General features: G+C 48.0%; 2 protein-coding genes across 3 annotated transcripts in view; both read left to right on the forward strand.

Annotated features, from left to right (window-relative positions):
• Nucleotides 1-1150: 1150 nt before the first annotated feature.
• On the forward strand, nucleotides 1151-2107 carry LOC146025678 (vomeronasal type-1 receptor 96-like). The gene has a single exon (XM_083155668.1). It carries the CDS (start codon nucleotides 1151-1153, stop codon nucleotides 2105-2107), a length of 957 nt encoding a protein of 318 aa, XP_083011794.1.
• Nucleotides 2108-18711: 16604 nt separating this feature from the next.
• The window catches only part of DDRGK1 (DDRGK domain containing 1), a 45955-nt gene continuing 43757 nt past the window's right edge, over nucleotides 18712-20909 (forward strand). Inside the window, exon 1 of one of the 2 annotated variants that reach the window (XM_083185978.1) lies at nucleotides 18712-18863. In XM_083185978.1, coding sequence (XP_083042104.1) covers nucleotides 18776-18863 — 88 coding nt within the window. In that variant the 5' untranslated portion in view covers nucleotides 18712-18775. The other variant, XM_083185986.1, reaches the window with a different exon arrangement.

Here is a 20909-nt window from a genome sequence, read left to right on the forward strand (position 1 = left end):
CATACATACATTATACCATACATATATTATACCATACATATATTATACCATACATATATTATACCATACATACATTATACCATACATATATTATACCATACATATATTATACCATACATACATTATGCCATACATATATTATATAGTACATATATTATACCATACATAAATACATTATACCATACATATATTATACTGTACATATATTATACCTTACATACATTATACTGTACATCTAGTATACTGTACATACAATATATTATACCGTACATATATTATATTATACTGTACATATATTATACTGCACATACTGTATATTATACCGTACATATATTATACTGTACATATATTATACTGTACATATATTATACTGTACATATATTATACCGTACATATATTATACCGTACATATATTATACTGTACATATATTATACCGTACATATATTATACTGTACATATATTATACCGTACATATATTATACTATACATATATTACACTGCACATACAAGCTCGCACGCTCCGTTCAGACGGAGCTCCCCGCCGCCGTCCACCGCCTCCCCGGTCCCCATCGCCGATCCCCACCACCTCCCCGAACACCCCCCTAACCCTGCCCATCTCCCTGAAGCGGAGACGGGCAGGGTCCCACCACCCAGCCACTGACTGACTGGGACACGCGTGCGTGTGAGACACTCGCACGTCCCAGTCTAATGGAGTCCCTCTCCGCCAGCGCTCACCAGTGGGGACGTTCTGGCGAGCGCCGGCAATGAAAGAGAGGGGCTCCATCTATGAGTCATGCATTGGTTTCTCAATGATTTGCCAAGCGTGTGTATAAATGTTCGGTTCTGTAGAGCATTAAGGAAATATCTTCTTGATTGACATTTTACAGTGCTAGCACACAGCTGTCATAGTCCCTTACTTGTAGAACATGTAAGCTATCTCACTGGAAATAAATGCTGCCATGGTGATCCTGATAAATGCATCACACCTTCTGCTTCTCACCAGAGGACACCTCGTATGGGATGAAACTGTCCAGCTGCTGCAGAACTTGCCCAGAAGCTGACGGGGGTGTGTGTAAGTAACCGTGCATCTGCCAGAGATGTAGGGAGGTTCAGAAGACACGGAAGAAGGAGCACGTTGGACACCAAATTATGAAATTGAGTGCCTCAGATATTTTTTCTCTCACTATTTATTTTGCTGCTCTTTTTGGGACTGTTGCAAACTTGGTCCTCATCGTTGCCTTTCTCAGCAATGCCATCAGAAACAAGGTGTTCCATCCTCTGGACAAAATCATCGTCAACATGGCCGTAGTCAACCTTCTGCTGTGTTGCTACAAGGAGATCCCTGGACTGCTTGTGTTCTTTAACCACAAAGTGTTTGGATCTACAGGCTGCAGGATTCTCCTCTATTTCTACCACACTTTCAGGCTGGTCAGCATTTGGTCAGTGGAGAACCTGAGTTTCCTCCACCTCATAAAGATAAGAAGACCTGGACATTGCTGGTCGAAGTTCATCCATCGACACCAAGCGCAGTATGTCAACTGGTCGCTCGCCAGCTGCTGGGCCATAAGTATCACTTTCCATATTCCGTATCTGCTGGTTAAGGACTCGGAGGTTCGGAATCAGAGCAACATGATGATGACAAGCACCAACTGCCTCGGCCCTTCCCAAAGCGTCCTTGTGAGAGTCATCACTTATGCCACGGTGAGCTTGGACCTCTTGCTGATAATCCTGGTTGTCCTCTTAAATGGGTTTACAATAGACCTGATCATTAGGCACCGGAGACAAGTCCGGGACACGTTGACCATCAGGCGGGGCTGGAACAAGCACACAGCCCAGGCCACCAAGATACTGCTGTCTCTGCTCCTTCTTTACGTTATCTGTTGGATCTCCAGTGATGGGGTGTGGATCGCTATTGTCACTGGGCTTATGGGTGACCACGACTGGGACGTGCTCTCTGCTCTGTACGGCATCCTGTCCTCTATATACTACTCGGTCAGCTCATGCATTATGGTGTTCGGTTACAGACAAGTGAAAGATTATTTAGCTGAGGCCGCAAGTTTCTGCCGCTTCGGACGAACACCAACAACTGTGCAAAGGATGCAATAATATACGTGTGTCACTTTTGTCATACAAACACGTGTTACTTTTTTTATATATATGTTATTAAATGTGGATTTTTGTGACCCTTTTTCTGGCTGCAAATGTAAGTCTGTCTTTAGACATGTTTAAGCTACAAAGCGAGGCACTAATGTGCTGGAAATATTATATTATATTGTCCTCATCTCTATGGGGGGAATTCAAGTGCTGTGCTCACCAACGGCCATTAGATGGCATCTGGCAAGTGTTGCTCCATTCGTGCACACACGGCGGTAGGGTACTGACACTACTGTTATGTTGTTGCATCATTTGGACTGGTTGGAAACTACAGGTCGAGTTTCCCATATCCGGAGAGCTCTTATCCGAAATATTCCAAAAACTGTGTTTTGTTTTTTAGAATATTTTGGCTCCCCCCCCCCTGCCCCTTTTTTCATACTTATCAAGTACCCCGATGTCCACTTAAGCATCTTCTGAGGTCCCAGGAGTGCATTGCGCGGGTGCTCCTGCAAACTCGCTCAATGCACCCCTGGGACCGATGAAGAAGATCCCGAAGGCCGCCGGGGACCATCGGGGGGACCAGGTAAGTATGTGAAAAAAAAAATCCCAAAAAAAACGTAAAAATCCCTTAATCCGAAATGCTTGTGGTCTCGAGCATTTCGGATAAGGGATACCCAACCTGTATTATATTCAGGGCCGGTGGTGGGGGGAGAGCTGCCGCTATGTCGGGTGTGATGCTGCCGCTGCATCACTCCGCAGCGGCAGTGGGTTGGCGGGCAGGAGCGATGCGGCGGCAGCCGCCGAGTTTGCTAGGGGTGTGGGGGAAGCCGCACACCTGCCGGGTGCCGTGTCGCTCCACAGCGGCATTGGGCGGGCGTGAAGTGCTTCCACGGGGGAAGGGGCGATGCGGCGGCAGCTGCCGAGGTTGCTGGGGGTGGGGGGGGGGGGAAGCCGCTTAACCACTCACCTGCATCCAGGGGGGTACCTGGATGGAGGTTGCTGGGGGGGAGTGACAGGCAGCCACTCACCTCCATCCAGGGGGGTTCTCTGCTCCCGACTACCGCCCTCCAGTGGCCGGCGCCCTAGGCAAATGCCTAAAGCTGCCTAGTATAGTGAGTATAGTATTATAGTACTATAAGTAACTAATATAGTATATTGAAATATTAGGGCGACCTACTAATACGTTTTTCATTTTACCAACCGACACTCTCCGATCTGGAAACTGTAATCTGATGTCTATGGTTTATGCACTTTAAGCTGTTAATGGGTACATTACATTAATACAGTATTTATCTAACGTATTTAATGTAAAGTTTTTGTTTCTTAGGGGGAAATTTACTAAGATGTGAAATACACTTCACAGGTCATGTTGCTATTGGCAACCAATCAGAAGCTACTTCTTATTGCTTTTTCACCCTCTAGAAGATAGTAGACAGGATCTGAGTGGTTGCCCAAAGCAACATGACCTGTGAAGTGTATTTCACATCTTAGTGAATTTCCCCCTTCGAGTTTTCTATCTTTGAGAACCACTATGTGAAAATTTTATTAAAATTTAGTCTTATTATCTAGTAAGATAATATTTGATCCATCGACAGCCAAATGGTCAACATGGTCAAAAGGTCGGCACTGAAAAAGGTTGACAAAGGTTGACATGCGTTTTTCATGGGATTTTCTGGTGTCTATGACAACATACAGTAGGTCGGCATGGACATGGTATAAGTGTACAGTGTCCCCTCACATGGTATTTCTGTGCTCGCCATGCTTGGTGCGCATTCCTCGCTGCGCTCTGCCACTATTAAAATCTAAGGCTATGCCCACTTGGATGGTAAAGTCTTTTTTTTTTTTTTTTTTTACAAAAAAAATCATTAAAAACTCAAGTCGACCTTAAAAAAAGTAATGTCAAACTTTTTCATGTCTACCTTTGGACTGTCGACTTTTTGACCATGTCAACCTTTTGCCTTTTGATTGTCTACCTAGACACTGTAGATTTAAAGCTTGTATACCCTGGTAACTGCTGGCTGCCCATTCTACCGTATCTACTGTAGGCAGGGTAAGCCGCCCAATTACCGCAGGTGCACAACTGCTACCCCATTGTGTGTGTAAGAAGAGACTTGCCCACCTTCCTGGGAGGCGGAACCGATTTTTGGGAGGCTCCCGGCCATTCCGGGAGGGTAGGCAAGCCTGATATATCTAAGCCTAGATATATATCTAGACATGTGCGTTTTTTTTGGACCAAAAACTAGCGATTTCGCACATATAACAACGTACGAATTGCGGTAAAATTTGCACGTTTTGAAATGTTAAAAAAAAAAATCGCACATTAAAAATCGCATCCAGATGTTTTCTCACAGAAAACATAACTATCTCAAATGTCATAGGGTGCAAATTTTCATTTCACACCATTAAAATGACAAAAAAGGCGCAATACAAATAGACCAGGTACAGCCTGGAGAGTTTGACAGAACCATGCACAGATCAGTGAGATCTGTGCATGGTTCCGTCCCTAAAAATATGTGTAAACATTGAAATTGAAAAAAGAAAAGGTTGTGGGGTCCCCCTCTCCAAGCAGAGTCAGCCCGGCCTCATTGAGCCAGCCCTGGTTCCCCAAACAAATACAGGGGGGGGGGGGGGGGGAATCCCCTGTATTTAAGAAACCATCCCCCATGCTGGGTCTTGTAGTTCTCCTGTAAAAAGCAATGTGATTTTAATTGATTTGCCTGCTGGGTCTCATAGTTCCATAGTTCACCTATAAAGAGAATGTGTAAATAATGACACAAGACACCCAGAGCTGTACAATTTTAATCTAACACCTTCTACATTAAATTCTCTCTGGACCTTTCACATTACAGCTAGAAACGTTTTAAAGCCATTTAAAATCGGCAATTTACCATGTTTTAGCTGTAATGTGAAAGGGGTATTACATTTACACATATTCACCTGCTCCAGCGTTGTCCTCCTTCGCCAATGACAGCCTGTACTATAGTGGAGACAGTCACCCCGTGATGTCAGTCAGACACCTAAAAAAATCGCTCCCTATTACATTTTACCCATAATGTGGGCTGATAATATGAGAAGCCGCACCGTAGAATAGTGACACCGATGATGTAATACACATGTACTGTATTTCACATAGGAAAAAGGTTGCTCTACTCCCCGTGCTCACCCCGGCCCAGCTCACCACTGACTCGACCAATATCCATATCAGAGGTTAAAGTAGTGGTGGTGATCCACCACCTGTAATGGTCAGGTGGAACTAGTTCCACTGCCACCTTGACCCCACACAGTAATTCACTTCGTTCCGAATGAACCTGAACCACCTGCTACAGTATGTCCCAAATCAGCAGCATCTATACTGAATATATTGTAAAGTCGATCAGACACCAGGCAGCAGTCAGGGCGTCTGATTAATGCTGATGCAGTAACTCAGGGAACAAAGATGTAAAATCTCAAACTAAGCTAAATTTTGTCACCAGATGCCCAGAGGTTAATTAATATCCTAAGCGACGTTCTAGATAAATATCAGCTGACAGATGCAAATTCCAGCTGACGATAAACCTTCTGCACAACGTTGGCCGATTTCTTATGCACCCAGCAATAAATGAATTGGCTGTGCTTTCACTAATCAGCGCTGTGACGCTATTGCTGTTTCTATTTACCCGGGTATGGGTAGGTCGACAAGTATTAGGTCGACACCACTAGGTCGACATGCATTAAGGTCGACATGACCGCAAGTCGACATGCAGGAATGTCAACATGACTGAAGGTTGACATGGGTTAGGTCTACAGGGTCATTATGTCTACACAAGATTTAGGTCGGCATGGGGAAGGTCCACAGTCAAAATGTCGACATGGGGTTTTCCACTGTTTTTTTCACCCAGTCAACATGGACACTGAAACGTAGCATGATTCGGGCACAGTGCCTCGCTATGCTCAGCACACTATTTTATTCTCCCACCATGCTCTAGTGCAGGGCTGGGCAACACCGGCCCTCCAGATGTTGATGAACTACACATCCCAGCATGCCTTGCATCAGTTTCAGCATGGCCACATAGCAAAACTAATGCAAAGCATCCTGGGATGTGTAGTTCATTAACATCTGGAGGGCCGGTGTTGCCCAGCCCTGCTCTAGCGGATGGTAGGGCAGGAAATAGCACTTGCCGGCACATGTCGTCTAAAAAAAAACTGTGAAAAACCCCATGTCGAACTTTTGACTGTCAACCTTCCCCATGTCGACCTAATGCTTGTGTCAACCTAATGACCAGGGGCGTAACTTTAGCACCGCAGCCCCCGCCACCGTGCGGGGGGGGGGCGCTGTGCATGTGGGGGCGCCGGGGGCTGCGGTGCTATAGTTACCCCCCCCCCCCCCAATCCCCCGCAGACTTACGTAACTTGCTGGTCCCGGCGGCTCCGTTCTTCTGATGAGGACCACCACAAAATGGCCGCCCCCATATAGCACACTGTTCTCTGAAACTGTCTGCTGTATGGGGGTGGCCATTTTGTGGTGGTCCTCAGCAGAAGAACGGAGCCGCCGGGACCAGCGCGATAGGTAAGACTGCGGGGAAGGGGGTTAGCATGGGCGGTGGGGGGGTGCTTGACGGGGCGGCGGGGGGTGGGTATGGGCGCCCCCCCCCCCTAACGGCGGGGGGGCGCCCAAAACGTAGCTACGCCACTGCTAATGACCCTGTCGACCTAACTCATGTCAACCTTCAGTCATGTCGATCTAATGCTTGTCGACCTTATGCTTGCCACCACATCGTTATCCTCACACAAAGCCATGGCTGGAAATTGTGGCAGTGTGCGCCGAGGAGAAGAGAAGCAGGTGGTAGACTTCCACCACCAGAGCTCCGCCTCCTGTAGTAAACTTATTGTCCGTCGCCAGAAAACCATCATCGGTCGGTCCAGGAAGGAAATGGCTGAAAAAGGAGGTAGCCCTGACATCATCCATCCACCCCACACAGGCATGGACACACGCACCTGTCTTCCCATAAACAGTGGCCGTTCCCCTGCTACTCACCCCCCCCCCCTCACCCTTGGACCTCCATGTCTGAAGTAAATGGCTAGGTGAGAATAAAACGCGCATGCACAGACCCCAGACATCGGGGAAAGGGCCGAATTCAGACCCGAACGACCTGATCTGATTTGGCTCCTTTGCTCCAAGAACAGACGGGATGCGGTCATTTGGTCTACAGCATGATGGTCAACAGTCATTAGGTTGACACCATTGGGTCGACACTGGAAAAGGTCGACATGGGGAAATGTCGACATGGGGAAAGGTCGACATGGTTCTAGGTCGAAATGTCATTAGTTTGACAGGTCATTGGTTCGACAGTGTCTAGGTCGACAGACAAAAGGTCGACATGGAGTTTTTCACTGTTTTTTGAGCCAACATGTGCCGGCAGACGGTATTTCATGCCCTACCATCCACTAGGGCATGGAGGGAGAATAAAATAGTGTGCACTTTTAACTGTGTCCAAGTCGACTGTGTTGACATTCAGGTAAAAAAAAACCAACATGTCGACATTTTGACTGTAGACCTAGACATTGTCAATCTAATGACCTGTCCAACTAACGAACTAACGACCTGTCAAACTAATGACCTTTCAACCGATAACCATGTCGACCTTTTCCCATGTCGACCTAGACCCATGTCCACCTTTTCCCATTTCGACCTAATGGCGTCGACCTAATGACTGTTGACCATAATGCTGTAGATCAAATGATCCCAACCCTAACAGACACCCAGTTAGATCCTTTTAAGTGGCCCACTAGAAATGCCCCTTCTGTCCTGTTCCGTCGGATAACGGATCATCATAACGAGCAGCGGCGTAACTATAGCACCGCAGCCCCCGCCACCGCGGGGGGGGGGGGGGGGCGCTGTGCATGAGGGGGCACCGGGGGCTGCGGTGCTATAGTTGAAGCCCCCCTTAAACCCCCGCAGACTTACCTATCGTGCTGGTCCCGGCGGCTCCGTTCTTCTGCTGAGGACCACCACAAAATGGCCGCCCCCATATAGCACACAGTTCTCTGAAACTGTGTGCTGTATGGGGGCGGCCATTTTCTGGTGGTCCTCAGCAGAAGAACGGAGCAGCCGGGACCAGCGCGATAGGTAAGGCTGTGGGGGATTGAGGGGGGGATTGCATGGGCGGCAGAGTAGGGGTGCTTGGCGGGGCGGCGACGGGGGGGGGGGACGCCCCCCCTAACGGCAGGGGGGGCGCCCAAAACGTAGCTACGCCACTGATAACGAGAATGTTATTTCTCTTCCAGCTACTGTACAAACACATCTACCCGATAAATGGAAAATATTTTATGCTTTAAAAGGTGCATTTCATTGAGAAATCTTCCGATGTACTTAAATGGGAAAAAGATACCATTAATGTCGCCGATTTATCTACAATGAAGCCGAGCGTGGAACAAGCTGCAGTATGCCTATAACATCTATTTACTGATTTAATAGTAGTTATATGATACCGCCATCTCTTCCCCCACAGAGGACGCAGCCCCATTCATGCTGCTGGCTATGGGAGCGCCTAATATGCATTTAATATCACTGCAAATACATGCAAATGGAAAAGTCTATGGGCTGAAACTAATGTTTGGCTTTAAGAGATAGGGAACAATCGCATTTAATAAGACGGGGGGAAGTGGGGGAATACAGAGTGGATTAATCTCTTTGGTCGCCACAACACAGTTCCACCACAGATCTGGCAGCGGGACGTTGCTAAGAGCCTCATAAATGTGACAGATATCTGGTTTTCACAGGTTTATTGATCCTGTAATCGGTGAGTTCGAGGATTTCTGGTGTGTAAATATTTTCCAGGCTGTTATCGTAAAGGTCACGTACAGTAAGAAGGTCAGACCCCATAATGCGCATAATGCTTCATTAGCTGGTATCCGGGCCCCTGGGGCCACAATGTCTAGGTCAGTGATGGCTAGCCTTGACCATACTTGCCGACATTTCGAATAGCCTCTCCGGGAGAAGCCCGGAGAGGACAGCCGGATCTCCAGGTCGGGGGGGGGGGGGGGGGCGGGGACGGGGCTGATGACTGAAAGAGTAGAGGGCGGGGCTAAAATGACGCGAAATGACGCAATTTGCTTAATTTTAGTCCCGCCCCTTGTTGAAACCCCGATAATTAGTGCGGCACGGAAGGGGGGTGTGGGAGCTGCCTGGCAATTGCGGGAGAATTGCCGACCTTCTCGGGGGGCCGGGAGGGGGACACGATTTTCGTGAGCCTCCTGGCAATTCCGGGAGGGTAGGAAAGCCTGGCCCTGACACTCCAGCTATTGTTGAACTACACAAACCAGCATGCCCTGCTAGAGTTTTACTATTTGGCCATGCTAAAACGGATGCAGGGTATGCTGAGATGTGTAGTTCAACAACAGCTGGAGTGTTAAGGTTAGCCATCATTGGTCTAGGTTGATAGACACCATTGACCACAAATGGTCCACAGTGACTAGGTCAGCACCTAATAATGGTTCACATACTGTATTTCAACATTGACAGAGGGTTGACACGAGCCTACGGTCAACATGGACATAGTTGTCACTCAAAAACATGAGTTTTTTCATGTTCTTTTTTATTTAGATCGACTTTACTATTGAAGTGGGCATAGAGGGAGAATATAATAGTGTGCCAAGCGCAGTGACGCACCGTGTCCGAAGCATGGCGAGCGGTGTTCATGTTGCCATATGTCTTCATAGACACCAAAAAAGTCAAAAACTTGTGTCGATCAATTGAATGTCGATTATGTCAACCTTAAGCGTGTGTCGACATTCTGTCGACCTATGGCACAATACGTCGACCATTTTTTGGTGTCGACCATTAGTGGGTGACCTAGTGACTGTCGACCTAGACATTGTCGACCCCCTATACCAGTGTTGGCTAACCTTGACACTCCAGCTGTTGTTGAACTACACATCCCAGCATGCCCTGCTAGTTTTACTATTTGGCTATGCTGAAACTGATGCAGGGCATGCTGGGATGTGTAATTCAACAGCAGCTGGAATGTCAAGGTTAGCCATCACTGCCCTATACCATAACCAAACATCCCCACCAGTGGCTGTGGGAGAGCACAGTGTGGGACAGTTGGAGGTTAGAGAGCACAGTGCGGGACTGCTGGGGGGGGGGGGGGTAGAGCATGGTGCGAAACTGTACGGGGATGGAGAGCTCAGTGAATAACTGGGTACTTGTGTACTAGCACGGCGCCCCGATAATTAGTCGCCCGATTTTTTTAATCGAATCACATCGCATGCCATACACCCGATGGCATGCGATGCGATTTTAACTCATATTCGATATTAAATTGTATAAGCACCCTAATGGGTGCTTACAATGCTTAAATGCACCCTCACGCCACCCCCCAAGTATAAACGTGAACCCGAAGCGTGGATAGCGCAGCGCGCCCGTGAGGGGCGGCGGTACGCGTCCTATGACCTTTTCATACCCCCACTATCCACGTCGGCGTGGAGTTGAGAATAGAAAGTGTGGCGAGCGCAGCGAGCCACCGAGCCCGAAGCGTGGCAAGCACAGCGAGCCCCGCGCGGGGACGCGGATACCTGTGAAGCCCGCGAGGGGACACGGATACCTGTGAAGCCCACGAGGGGACGCGGATACCTGTGAAGGTATCCGCGTCCCCTCGCGGGGCTCGCTGCGCTCGCCACGCTTCGGGTTCACGTTTATACTTGGGGGTGGCGTGGGGGTGCATTTAACCATTGTAACTACCCATTAGGGTGCTTATACAATTTATAATTGCATCGCATTGTATGGCATTGTATGCCATGTACAATGGCATACAATTTTGAAATTGTATACCATTGTACAACATCGGCCGATATCGAGTCGCATCGCATACCATCGCATGCGATATGGTCTGTGATGCGATGGGTGCCGTGCTAGTACACAAGTACCAATAACTGTTAGTTGTGGCAGAGCACAGAGTGGAACTGTCCGGGGTGATATATTACACTGAGGAACTGTTAGGGGTAGCAGAGCACAATGTGGGACTGTTGGTAGAGCACAGCGCTGAACTTTTGGGGGTGGAAGAGCACAGTGGGAGACTGTTGGGGGTTATAAAACTCAGTGTGGAACTCTTAGGGATGGTAGAGCACAGTACAGGACTGCTGGGGATGGTAGAGCACAGTACAGGACTGCTGGGGATGGTAGAGCACCAAGTGGAACTGTTGGGGGTGGTAAGCACAGTGCAGGGTTGTTGGGGGTGGTAGAGCACAGTGTGGGACCATTGGGGGTGGTAAGCACAGTGCAGGATTGTTGGTGGTGGCAGATCACAATTTTGGGGTGGCGACCATAGAGCACAGTGTGGGACTGTTGGGTGTGGTAGAAAACAGTGTGGAGAGACAGGGTTGTTTGTCACTCGCACAGAACTGTCCTCTAATATTAAAGGGACACTGCTAGGACCCCCGTACGTAATATGTAAAGTACTGTGTCTATAGTCTAGACTTCGGAGGTGTGCTACCACTGGACAACAAAGTATACATGGACACAGTGTTTCAGAGGAAACAAGAAAAAAGATTGTCCCTGGTGTGGTGCACCTGTTACAAAAATGATACAATAATATTTAACTTTTAATTCATCATTTAAAAACTTGCGAAATATAAAACACAAAAAGACTAGATAGAAGTGATAGACAAAAAGACAGAGTAAGTGTGTTTAAAATAAGGTGGCTGGAAGGCGACGCACTATCAACTGTTCTATTTCAATTCATATAGGGATATGTCCTCACAGGTTTATAGTGATGTGACACCTCAGAAAGAGAAATGCCCGTATCTGGCTATCTGAATAGTGAGTCACAGGCACTGTATGTCCTGTGTACCCTATTTATCAGGATAGATGCTATATTGCTTGTCGCTATCCTAAAATAGGGATCTCACGAACCCAGTGTCAAATTGTGGCAAAATATGACAGTCTCAAGTTTGAAAGAGCTAGAGTTACCAATCCTGTAAATCAAATACAGAGTGCTTTAAATGTGCAAATGTTGTGGTCTGCAAATATATTTTGAAGCAACCACCTATTATTCGCAATGCTATGTCCGTCTGCCTGTGCTGTGTCCAAAAAGCTGTATATGTGTATCACCAAAATAACTGTGTCAGCATGACTCTTGGTTCATAGGGTCACTCCAGCATTAACAGTGTATGAGTATCACTGTATATGGGGGTGGTTGTAATTCCACACTAAAAGGGCCCTGGTTTATAGGGTCACCCCAGCGAAGTGGTTATAATTCCACAGTCAATTATATCTGGGAGTGGTCTTAATTCCACAGTAACAGCGTGATGTTCAGAAAATTGTAAAACAGTTCAGAATAATGCTGAAATTAGTGGTTTTAATTCCACTTTATAGAAAGTCATAGATAGAGCACAGTTTGGGATGTTGACGTGGTCACAAATATATTTGATATTTAAGTGGTTTTAATTCCACAGTAACAGCGTGATGTTCAAGAAATTACAAGGTAGTTCAGAATAATGCTGAAATTGGTGGTTTTAATTCCACTATATAGAGAGTCATAGATAGAGCACAGTTTAGAGTATTGGCGCGGTCACATATATATTTAGTATTCAAGTGTGGGTAGGTGCACGTGATGCCACCTCAGGTACCAGTAATGATTTACAAATGGTTTGCAGTTATGTATCTGCTTTACAGATCTGAACAGGGCTAACACAAAGTTCGCTAGGACTCGCAACTGACTGTAGATTTCAGCACCGTGGCTGTGTCTGCAGAGTCCTCAAAGTAATTGTTATACTGTGTTTATTTGTACAAGACACATAATATGGTAACAGTATCAATATTGTGTTTACAGCACTGTATATATTCAGTTGTATAGTAGCCCACACTGCATGTCGGATCTGCTGTCTGGATGAAATAAAGAAAAATTCAAATAACCCCCTAGGGATATAGCAGCAGTCGACCATGCAGTGTCGACATTTAACTTGGTAATGGCTCAAAGCTGCTATCAATAATAGCACCGTGGCTATGAATCAGTGCCACAGTTTACCATATTCTATGGGTAACTATAGTAAATGCCCGGGCTGAGGTCACTCAATCAATGAGTATATGTCAATACTGCCGCCTGGGTAGACCAGGATTCTATATTGCAATGAGGCAGTACACCTTGTAAGTCTAAGGTGTTACAGGTAAAGCCCTGTAATCGGGTTTTTACCTAATAGCCTGTGGGAAAAGATTACAGATCAAAATACATTTCTAACAGAGTGCGTCGCCAAACAGCACACCGCTAGCCGGCGTACGCTTCGCAAATTAGCTTTTTCAAGGCCAACCAGACCCGATACCCGGAAGCTCCTTTTAAACCTGCCATTCGGCAGGGTTCACCAATCACGGCTTTCGCCGCATGTAGCTTATTGGTTATTGGATGGTAGTACTCCCCCTGGTCACTGACGGCTATGGTGTGTGACCACTCCCGGCTCTCATGATTTATTCATGAGTGCCGCAATCCGATAGGACTCTGCGCATATCTCCCAGCCCCGTGTCTCGCGTGTGACCAATCGGGGTTCTCACCGCATTCAGATCTCCCCGGGATATGATCCTCCCTTCCTCCATGTCGTACGAAATGTTAAGTAATAAATATTAAATATTAAATACTGTACTGTATATACCTTCGTATCATATATCGTATGTGCCTCAAAGCCCACTCTTGCAGACGCTATTGATATTGTGGAGTAGTGGTACTGTGCCTTTGTAGGTCCGATTGGACCCGATCTATGGGTGCATGACTAAATTAGTCAGAGTGGAATCAGCACACAAAATATATAGAATGCCGTGATATGTAGTATATATATTCGCCTGTATCAATACATAATAGTGATGATGCCACCTCTGATGGTTACGGACGATAAGTGGTTAACAGGTATTGCACCAATGGAGCCAATTATATTATGTAATTACTAAATGTATCCAGGAGAAACTGGAAACATGATAAGAAATTTTGTTTTGTAAAAAGTATATTATAAAGAATATTATAAAAAAATTATATACTATACAATGGGGGACCAGTCATAAAGTGTAATTACTGGATGTGTTCACGAAAGATCGGGTCCAATCGGACCTACAAAGGCACAGTACCACTACTCCACAATATCAATAGCGTCTGCAAGAGTGGGCTTTGAGGCACATACGATATATGATACGAAGGTATATACAGTACAGTATTTAATATTTAATATTTATTACTTAACATTTCGTACGACATGGAGGAAGGGAGGATCATATCCCGGGGAGATCTGAATGCGGTGAGAACCCCGATTGGTCACACGCGAGACACGGGGCTGGGAGATATGCGCAGAGTCCTATCGGATTGCGGCACTCATGAATAAATCATGAGAGCCGGGAGTGGTCACACACCATAGCCGTCAGTGACCAGGGGGAGTACTACCATCCAATAACCAATAAGCTACATGCGGCGAAAGCCGTGATTGGTGAACCCTGCCGAATGGCAGGTTTAAAAGGAGCTTCCGGGTATCGGGTCTGGTTGGCCTTGAAAAAGCTAATTTGCGAAGCGTACGCCGGCTAGCGGTGTGCTGTTTGGCGACGCACTCTGTTAGAAATGTATTTTGATCTGTAATCTTTTCCCACAGGCTATTAGGTAAAAACCCGATTACAGGGCTTTACCTGTAACACCTTAGACTTACAAGGTGTACTGCCTCATTGCAATATAGAATCCTGGTCTACCCAGGCGGCAGTATTGACATATACTCATTGATTGAGTGACCTCAGCCCGGGCATTTACTATAGTTACCCATAGAATATGGTAAACTGTGGCACTGATTCATAGCCACGGTGCTATTATTGATAGCAGCTTTGAGCCATTACCAAGTTAAATGTCGACACTGCATGGTCGACTGCTGCTATATCCCTAGGGGGTTATTTGAATTTTTCTTTATTTCATCCAGACAGCAGATCCGACATGCAGTGTGGGCTACTATACAACTGAATATATACAGTGCTGTAAACACAATATTGATACTGTTACCATATTATGTGTCTTGTACAAATAAACACAGTATAACAATTACTTTGAGGACTCTGCAGACACAGCCACGGTGCTGAAATCTACAGTCAGTTGCGAGTCCTAGCGAACTTTGTGTTAGCCCTGTTCAGATCTGTAAAGCAGATACATAACTGCAAACCATTTGTAAATCATTACTGGTACCTGAGGTGGCATCACGTGCACCTACCCACACTTGAATACTAAATATATATGTGACCGCGCCAATACTCTAAACTGTGCTCTATCTATGACTCTCTATATAGTGGAATTAAAACCACCAATTTCAGCATTATTCTGAACTACCTTGTAATTTCTTGAACATCACGCTGTTACTGTGGAATTAAAACCACTTAAATATCAAATATATTTGTGACCACGTCAACATCCCAAACTGTGCTCTATCTATGACTTTCTATAAAGTGGAATTAAAACCACTAATTTCAGCATTATTCTGAACTGTTTTACAATTTTCTGAACATCACGCTGTTACTGTGGAATTAAGACCACTCCCAGATATAATTGACTGTGGAATTATAACCACTTCGCTGGGGTGACCCTATAAACCAGGGCCCTTTTAGTGTGGAATTACAACCACCCCCATATACAGTGATACTCATACACTGTTAATGCTGGAGTGACCCTATGAACCAAGAGTCATGCTGACACAGTTATTTTGGTGATACACATATACAGCTTTTTGGACACAGCACAGGCAGACGGACATAGCATTGCGAATAATAGGTGGTTGCTTCAAAATATATTTGCAGACCACAACATTTGCACATTTAAAGCACTCTGTATTTGATTTACAGGATTGGTAACTCTAGCTCTTTCAAACTTGAGACTGTCATATTTTGCCACAATTTGACACTGGGTTCGTGAGATCCCTATTTTAGGATAGCGACAAGCAATATAGCATCTATCCTGATAAATAGGGTACACAGGACATACAGTGCCTGTGACTCACTATTCAGATAGCCAGATACGGGCATTTCTCTTTCTGAGTTGTCACATCACTATAAACCTGTGAGGACATATCCCTATATGAATTGAAATAGAACAGTTGATAGTGCGTCGCCTTCCAGCCACCTTATTTTAAACACACTTACTCTATCTTTTTGTCTATCACTTCTATCTAGTCTTTTTGTGTTTTATATTTCGCAAGTTTTTAAATGATGAATTAAAAGTTAAATATTATTGTATCATTTTTGTAACAGGTGCACCACACCAGAAAACAGTGTGGGACTGCTGGGGATGGTAGAGCACCAAGTGGGACTGTTGGGGGTGGTAAGCACAGTGCAGGACTACTGGGGGTGGTTGAACACATTGTGGGATTGCTGGGGGTGGTAGAGCACAGTTCGGGATTGTTGATGGTGGTAGAAAACAGTGTGGGACTGTTGGGGATGGTAGATCACAGTGCAGGACTTTTGGGGATGGTAGAGCACAGTGCGGGACTGCTGGGGGTGGTAGAGCACAGTGCAGGACTGCTGGGGATGGTAGAGAACAGTGCAGGACTGCTGGGGATGGTAGAGCACAGTGCAGGACTTTTGGGGATGGTAGAGCACAGTGCGGGACTCCTGGGGGTGGTAGAGCACAGTGCGGGACTGCTGGGGGTGGTAGAGCACAGTGCAGGACTGCTGGGGATGGTAGAGCACAGTGCGGGACTGCTGGGGGTGGTAGAGCACAGTGCGGGACTGCTGGGGGTGGTAGAGCACAATGCGGGACTCCTGGGGATGGTAGAGCACAGTGCGGGACTCCTGGGGGTGGTAGAGCAGAGTGCGGGACTGATGGGGGTGGTAGAGCACAGTGCGGGACTGCTGGGGGTGGTAGAGCACAGTGCGGGACTGCTGGGGGTGGTAGAGCACAGTGCGGGACTGCTGGGGGTGGTAGAGCACAGTGCGGGACTGCTGGGGGTGGTAGAGCAGAGTGCGGGACTGCTGGGGGTGGTAGAGCACAGTGCGGGACTGCTGGGGGTGGTAGAGCACAGTGCGGGACTGCTGGGGGTGGTAGAGCAGAGTGCGGGACTGCTGGGGTTGGTAGAGCACAGTGCGGAACTGCTCGGGTTGGTAGAGCACAGTGCGGGACTGCTGGGGGTGGTAGAGCACAGTGCGGGACTGCTGAGGTTGGTAGAGCACAGTGTGAAACTGTACAGGGAGAGAAAGCTCAGTGAATGACTGTTGGTGGTGGCAGAGCACAGTGCAGGACTGTTGGGTTTTGCACATGAGCAGGAATGCACAATAATGTGCCCAGTAGCTGCAGTACTGTAATTAGACATTTTGGTGCCCAGAAAAGGGACTGGAGCCCCCACCCCAACTAAAATTTTGGACAGTGCATGCCAAAATCACACATAAAAAATGTAGGGTGTGGCTTAGTGGGGAAAGGGCGTGGCAGCACACAGTAGTAACTGTAGAGCCAGTTTTACAAATTGCGCCAGCTAGATTTCCTTAGCACACTGCACCAAGTAGAGCACCTTAGACACACTGCACCAGGATTATGCACACTATAATGCCCATTACACATTATGCCCATTATACATGATTTTGTATACTGTATGCACATTACATTCTAGATGCAGGGGGATGCCGAAAACCCTACCACTGTCCCTGCCTAATGGGGAGGGATAGAAGGTGGGGTAATTAGATGGCATAGAGGGGAGGGGGGGGGTTATTCGGTGGCATCGGGAAATGCGTTCTCTGCATGACCACTTTAACCCTTCCCTTCTGGTAAGGCTTTAATCAATGCATATTATAGCTTTTCATAATAATGCTACCACTGGGTGGCGCTGTTTATGGTTTAGGACAGTGGTACCCAAACTTTTTTGATTCACGGCACCCTAGAGCATCAAAATTTTTTCCTTGCACCCCTAGGCCAAATGCTTCTTATCGAGAAATTCAGACAAAAAAATATTAAATGAAATGCATTGTGTTTATATGTCACAGTTATCTGGTGAGGGACAGGATTTGCTTCTGTTGGTCCACATATATTATGATTGGCAGCCACAGCACTGGTTTTGCCTGGTACATTGACCATAAATAATATGAATTGATCTTTGTCCACCAACCCAAGGCACCCCTGCAAGTGTCCTGAGGCACCCCAGGGTGCCTAGGCACACAGTTTGGGAACCACTGGTTTAGGACGTTCTGTGCCAACACCAAATATTCTGTATCATGTCTCTTCCGAGCACAGATAACAGTAACAGTGTGGCCACTGCACCTTCAACAAGGTAGCACACACTAATGGGCATTTTGGCCAATGTGTAACTTCTGTCGAGGCAGTTTCTCCACATAGCTGGCAATAAGAGGCGCGCAGCGACAGCAAACACACTAATGCGCGCCTCAGTTTCCTCCCGTCCGAGCTACTTTTCTTCTGATGGAAATGTTTATTCCGTAAGATTTAGCAGACGGCGCAAACCATCGCGAATGCAAGGGGATTCCAGGCTGAACCCAGTGCGAAATATAGTAATGTACAGCACCTGTCACTCGTCGCCCTGTACGGGGTGAGGTTATACAGCTACTGTAACCGGACTGAGGGAGAACAGTGCGGATAGATGAGGCTCTTTGGTCTATGTACACGTTAATCCACCCCTCTGATCTGTGTGGTAGCGTCCACTCACTCGCTGTGCGCCGGCTGCCGGCCGGGCTGAGCTCACACAGTGACGTCACGTGCCAAGATGGATCCTGTGCTGTACATTGTAGCAGCTGCTGTGCTGGCAGCAGTGCTGTTCTTCATCACCAGGATCCGGGGGCAGGCAGAGCAAGGTGATCGGCGACTGGGGACAGGTGGGGGTGAGGTGAGCAGGGTCTGGTGGAAGGTGGGGGTGAGGTGAGCAGGGTCTAGGGGCAGGTGGGGTGAGGTGAGCAGAGTCTGTGGGCAGGTGGGGGTGAGGTGAGCAGGGTCAAGGGGCAGGTGGGGTGAGGTGAGCAGGGTCAAGGGGCAGGTGGGGTGAGGTGAGCAGGGTCTAGGGGCAGGTGGGGTGAGGTGAGCAGAGTCTGTGGGCAGGTGGGGGTGAGGTGAGCAGGGTCAAGGGGCAGGTGGGGTGAGGTGAGCAGGGTCTAGGGGCAGGTGGGGTGAGGTGAGCAGGGTCAAGGGGCAGGTGGGGTGAGGTGAGCAGGGTCTAGGGGCAGGTGAGGTGAGCAGGGTCTGGTGGCAGGTGGGGGTGAGGTGAGCAGGGTCTAGGGGCAGGTGGGGTGAGGTGAGCAGGGTCTAGGGGCAGGTGGGGTGAGGTGAGCAGGGTCAAGGGACAGGTGGGGGTGAGGTGAGCAGAGTCTGTGGGCAGGTGGGGTGAGGTGAGCAGGGTCTGGTGGCAGGTGGGGTGAGGTGAGCAGGGTCTAGGGGCAGGTGGGGTGAGGTGAGCAGGGTCTAGGGGCAGGTGGGGTGAGGTGAGCAGGGTCTAGGGGCAGGTGGGGTGAGTTGAGCAGGGTCTAGGGGCAGGTGGGGTGAGTTGAGCAGGGTCTAGGGGCAGGTGGGGTGAGCAGGGTCTAGGGACAGGTGAGGTGAGCAGAGTCTGTGGGCAGGTGAGGTGAGCAGGGTCTAGGGACAGGTAGAGGTGGGGGTGAGCGGAGAAGGGTCTAGGGGCAGGTGGTTGTGAGCTGAGCTGGGGCAGGGGGGGTGGTGAGCTGAGCAGATTCTGGGTGCAGACAGAACAAGGTGACTGGGGACAGCTGGGAGTAAGGTGGGCAGGTTAGGTTGAGGTGAGTGGGGTGTGGAGAGTGGTGTCTGAGGGCAGATGGGGTGTTGGTGAGGTAAGTGGGGTTTGGGGGCAGGTGGGGTATTAAGCGGCATCTCTGGGCAGGTGAGGTGAGCAGAGTCTGTGATCAAGAGGGGCAGGGGTTGGGGTGAGCATTGTCTTGGAGTAGGCGCATAAAGGTGAGCAGTGTTTGATACTTGGCCTGGTATCATACACCGAGCCCGAAGCGTGGCGAGTGCAGCGAGCACAGCGAGGGGACGCGGAATACATGTAAAGTAATACGCGTCCCCTCGCCGGGCTCGCTGCAGTCACCGCGCTTCAGGCTCGGTGGCTAGCTGCGCTCGCCACACTATATAAGATCAACTCCACTCCAACGTGGATAGTGGGGGAATGAAAAGGTCGGAGGACGCGTACCGCCGCCGCTTGCCACGCTTTGGGTTGTCGTTGATAGTGGGGGTGGCGTGGGGGTGCATTTAACATTGTAAGCACCCATTAGGATGCTTATACAATTTAAAATTGTATAGGGTTCTTAAATCGCATCGCATGCGGCTATATGGCATGCGATACAATGCATAAGATGCCATACGACTAAAAATCGGGGGTGCCGTGCTAGGAAACAAGTACCAAGCCTCCACCATAATTTTAGAACAGTGGTTCTCAAACTCGGTCCTCAGGACCCTACGCAGTTCATGTATAGGTAGCATCTCGGGGCAGGTGTGGTGAGCAGGGTCTGTTGCAGAGTCTCAGCGAAGATGGAACGAGGTAAGCAGTGTCTGATGGTGGGTGGATTAGGATGACCAGGGTCTGATAGTGGGTCACATAACGTGAGTAGGATCTGAGGCTGGTAGGAGTAGTGAGCAGGATATGAGGAAAGGTGGAATAAGGAAAGCGGGATCTGGAGTGCCCTTCAATACCTATTGTGCCAAATGAGTGCCCTCCAATACCTATTGTGCCAAATGAGTGCCCTCCAATACCTATTGTGCCAAATGAGTGCCCTCCAATACCTATTGTGCCAAATGAGTGCCCTCCAATACCTATTGTGCCAAATGAGTGCCCTCCAATACCTATTGTGCCAAATGAGTGCCCTCCAATACCTATTGTGCCAAATGAGTGCCCT

This window comes from Crinia signifera, chromosome 1 (assembly GCF_055691185.1).
Source record: "Crinia signifera chromosome 1, ASM5569118v1, whole genome shotgun sequence".
NCBI lineage: Eukaryota > Metazoa > Chordata > Amphibia > Anura > Myobatrachidae > Crinia > Crinia signifera.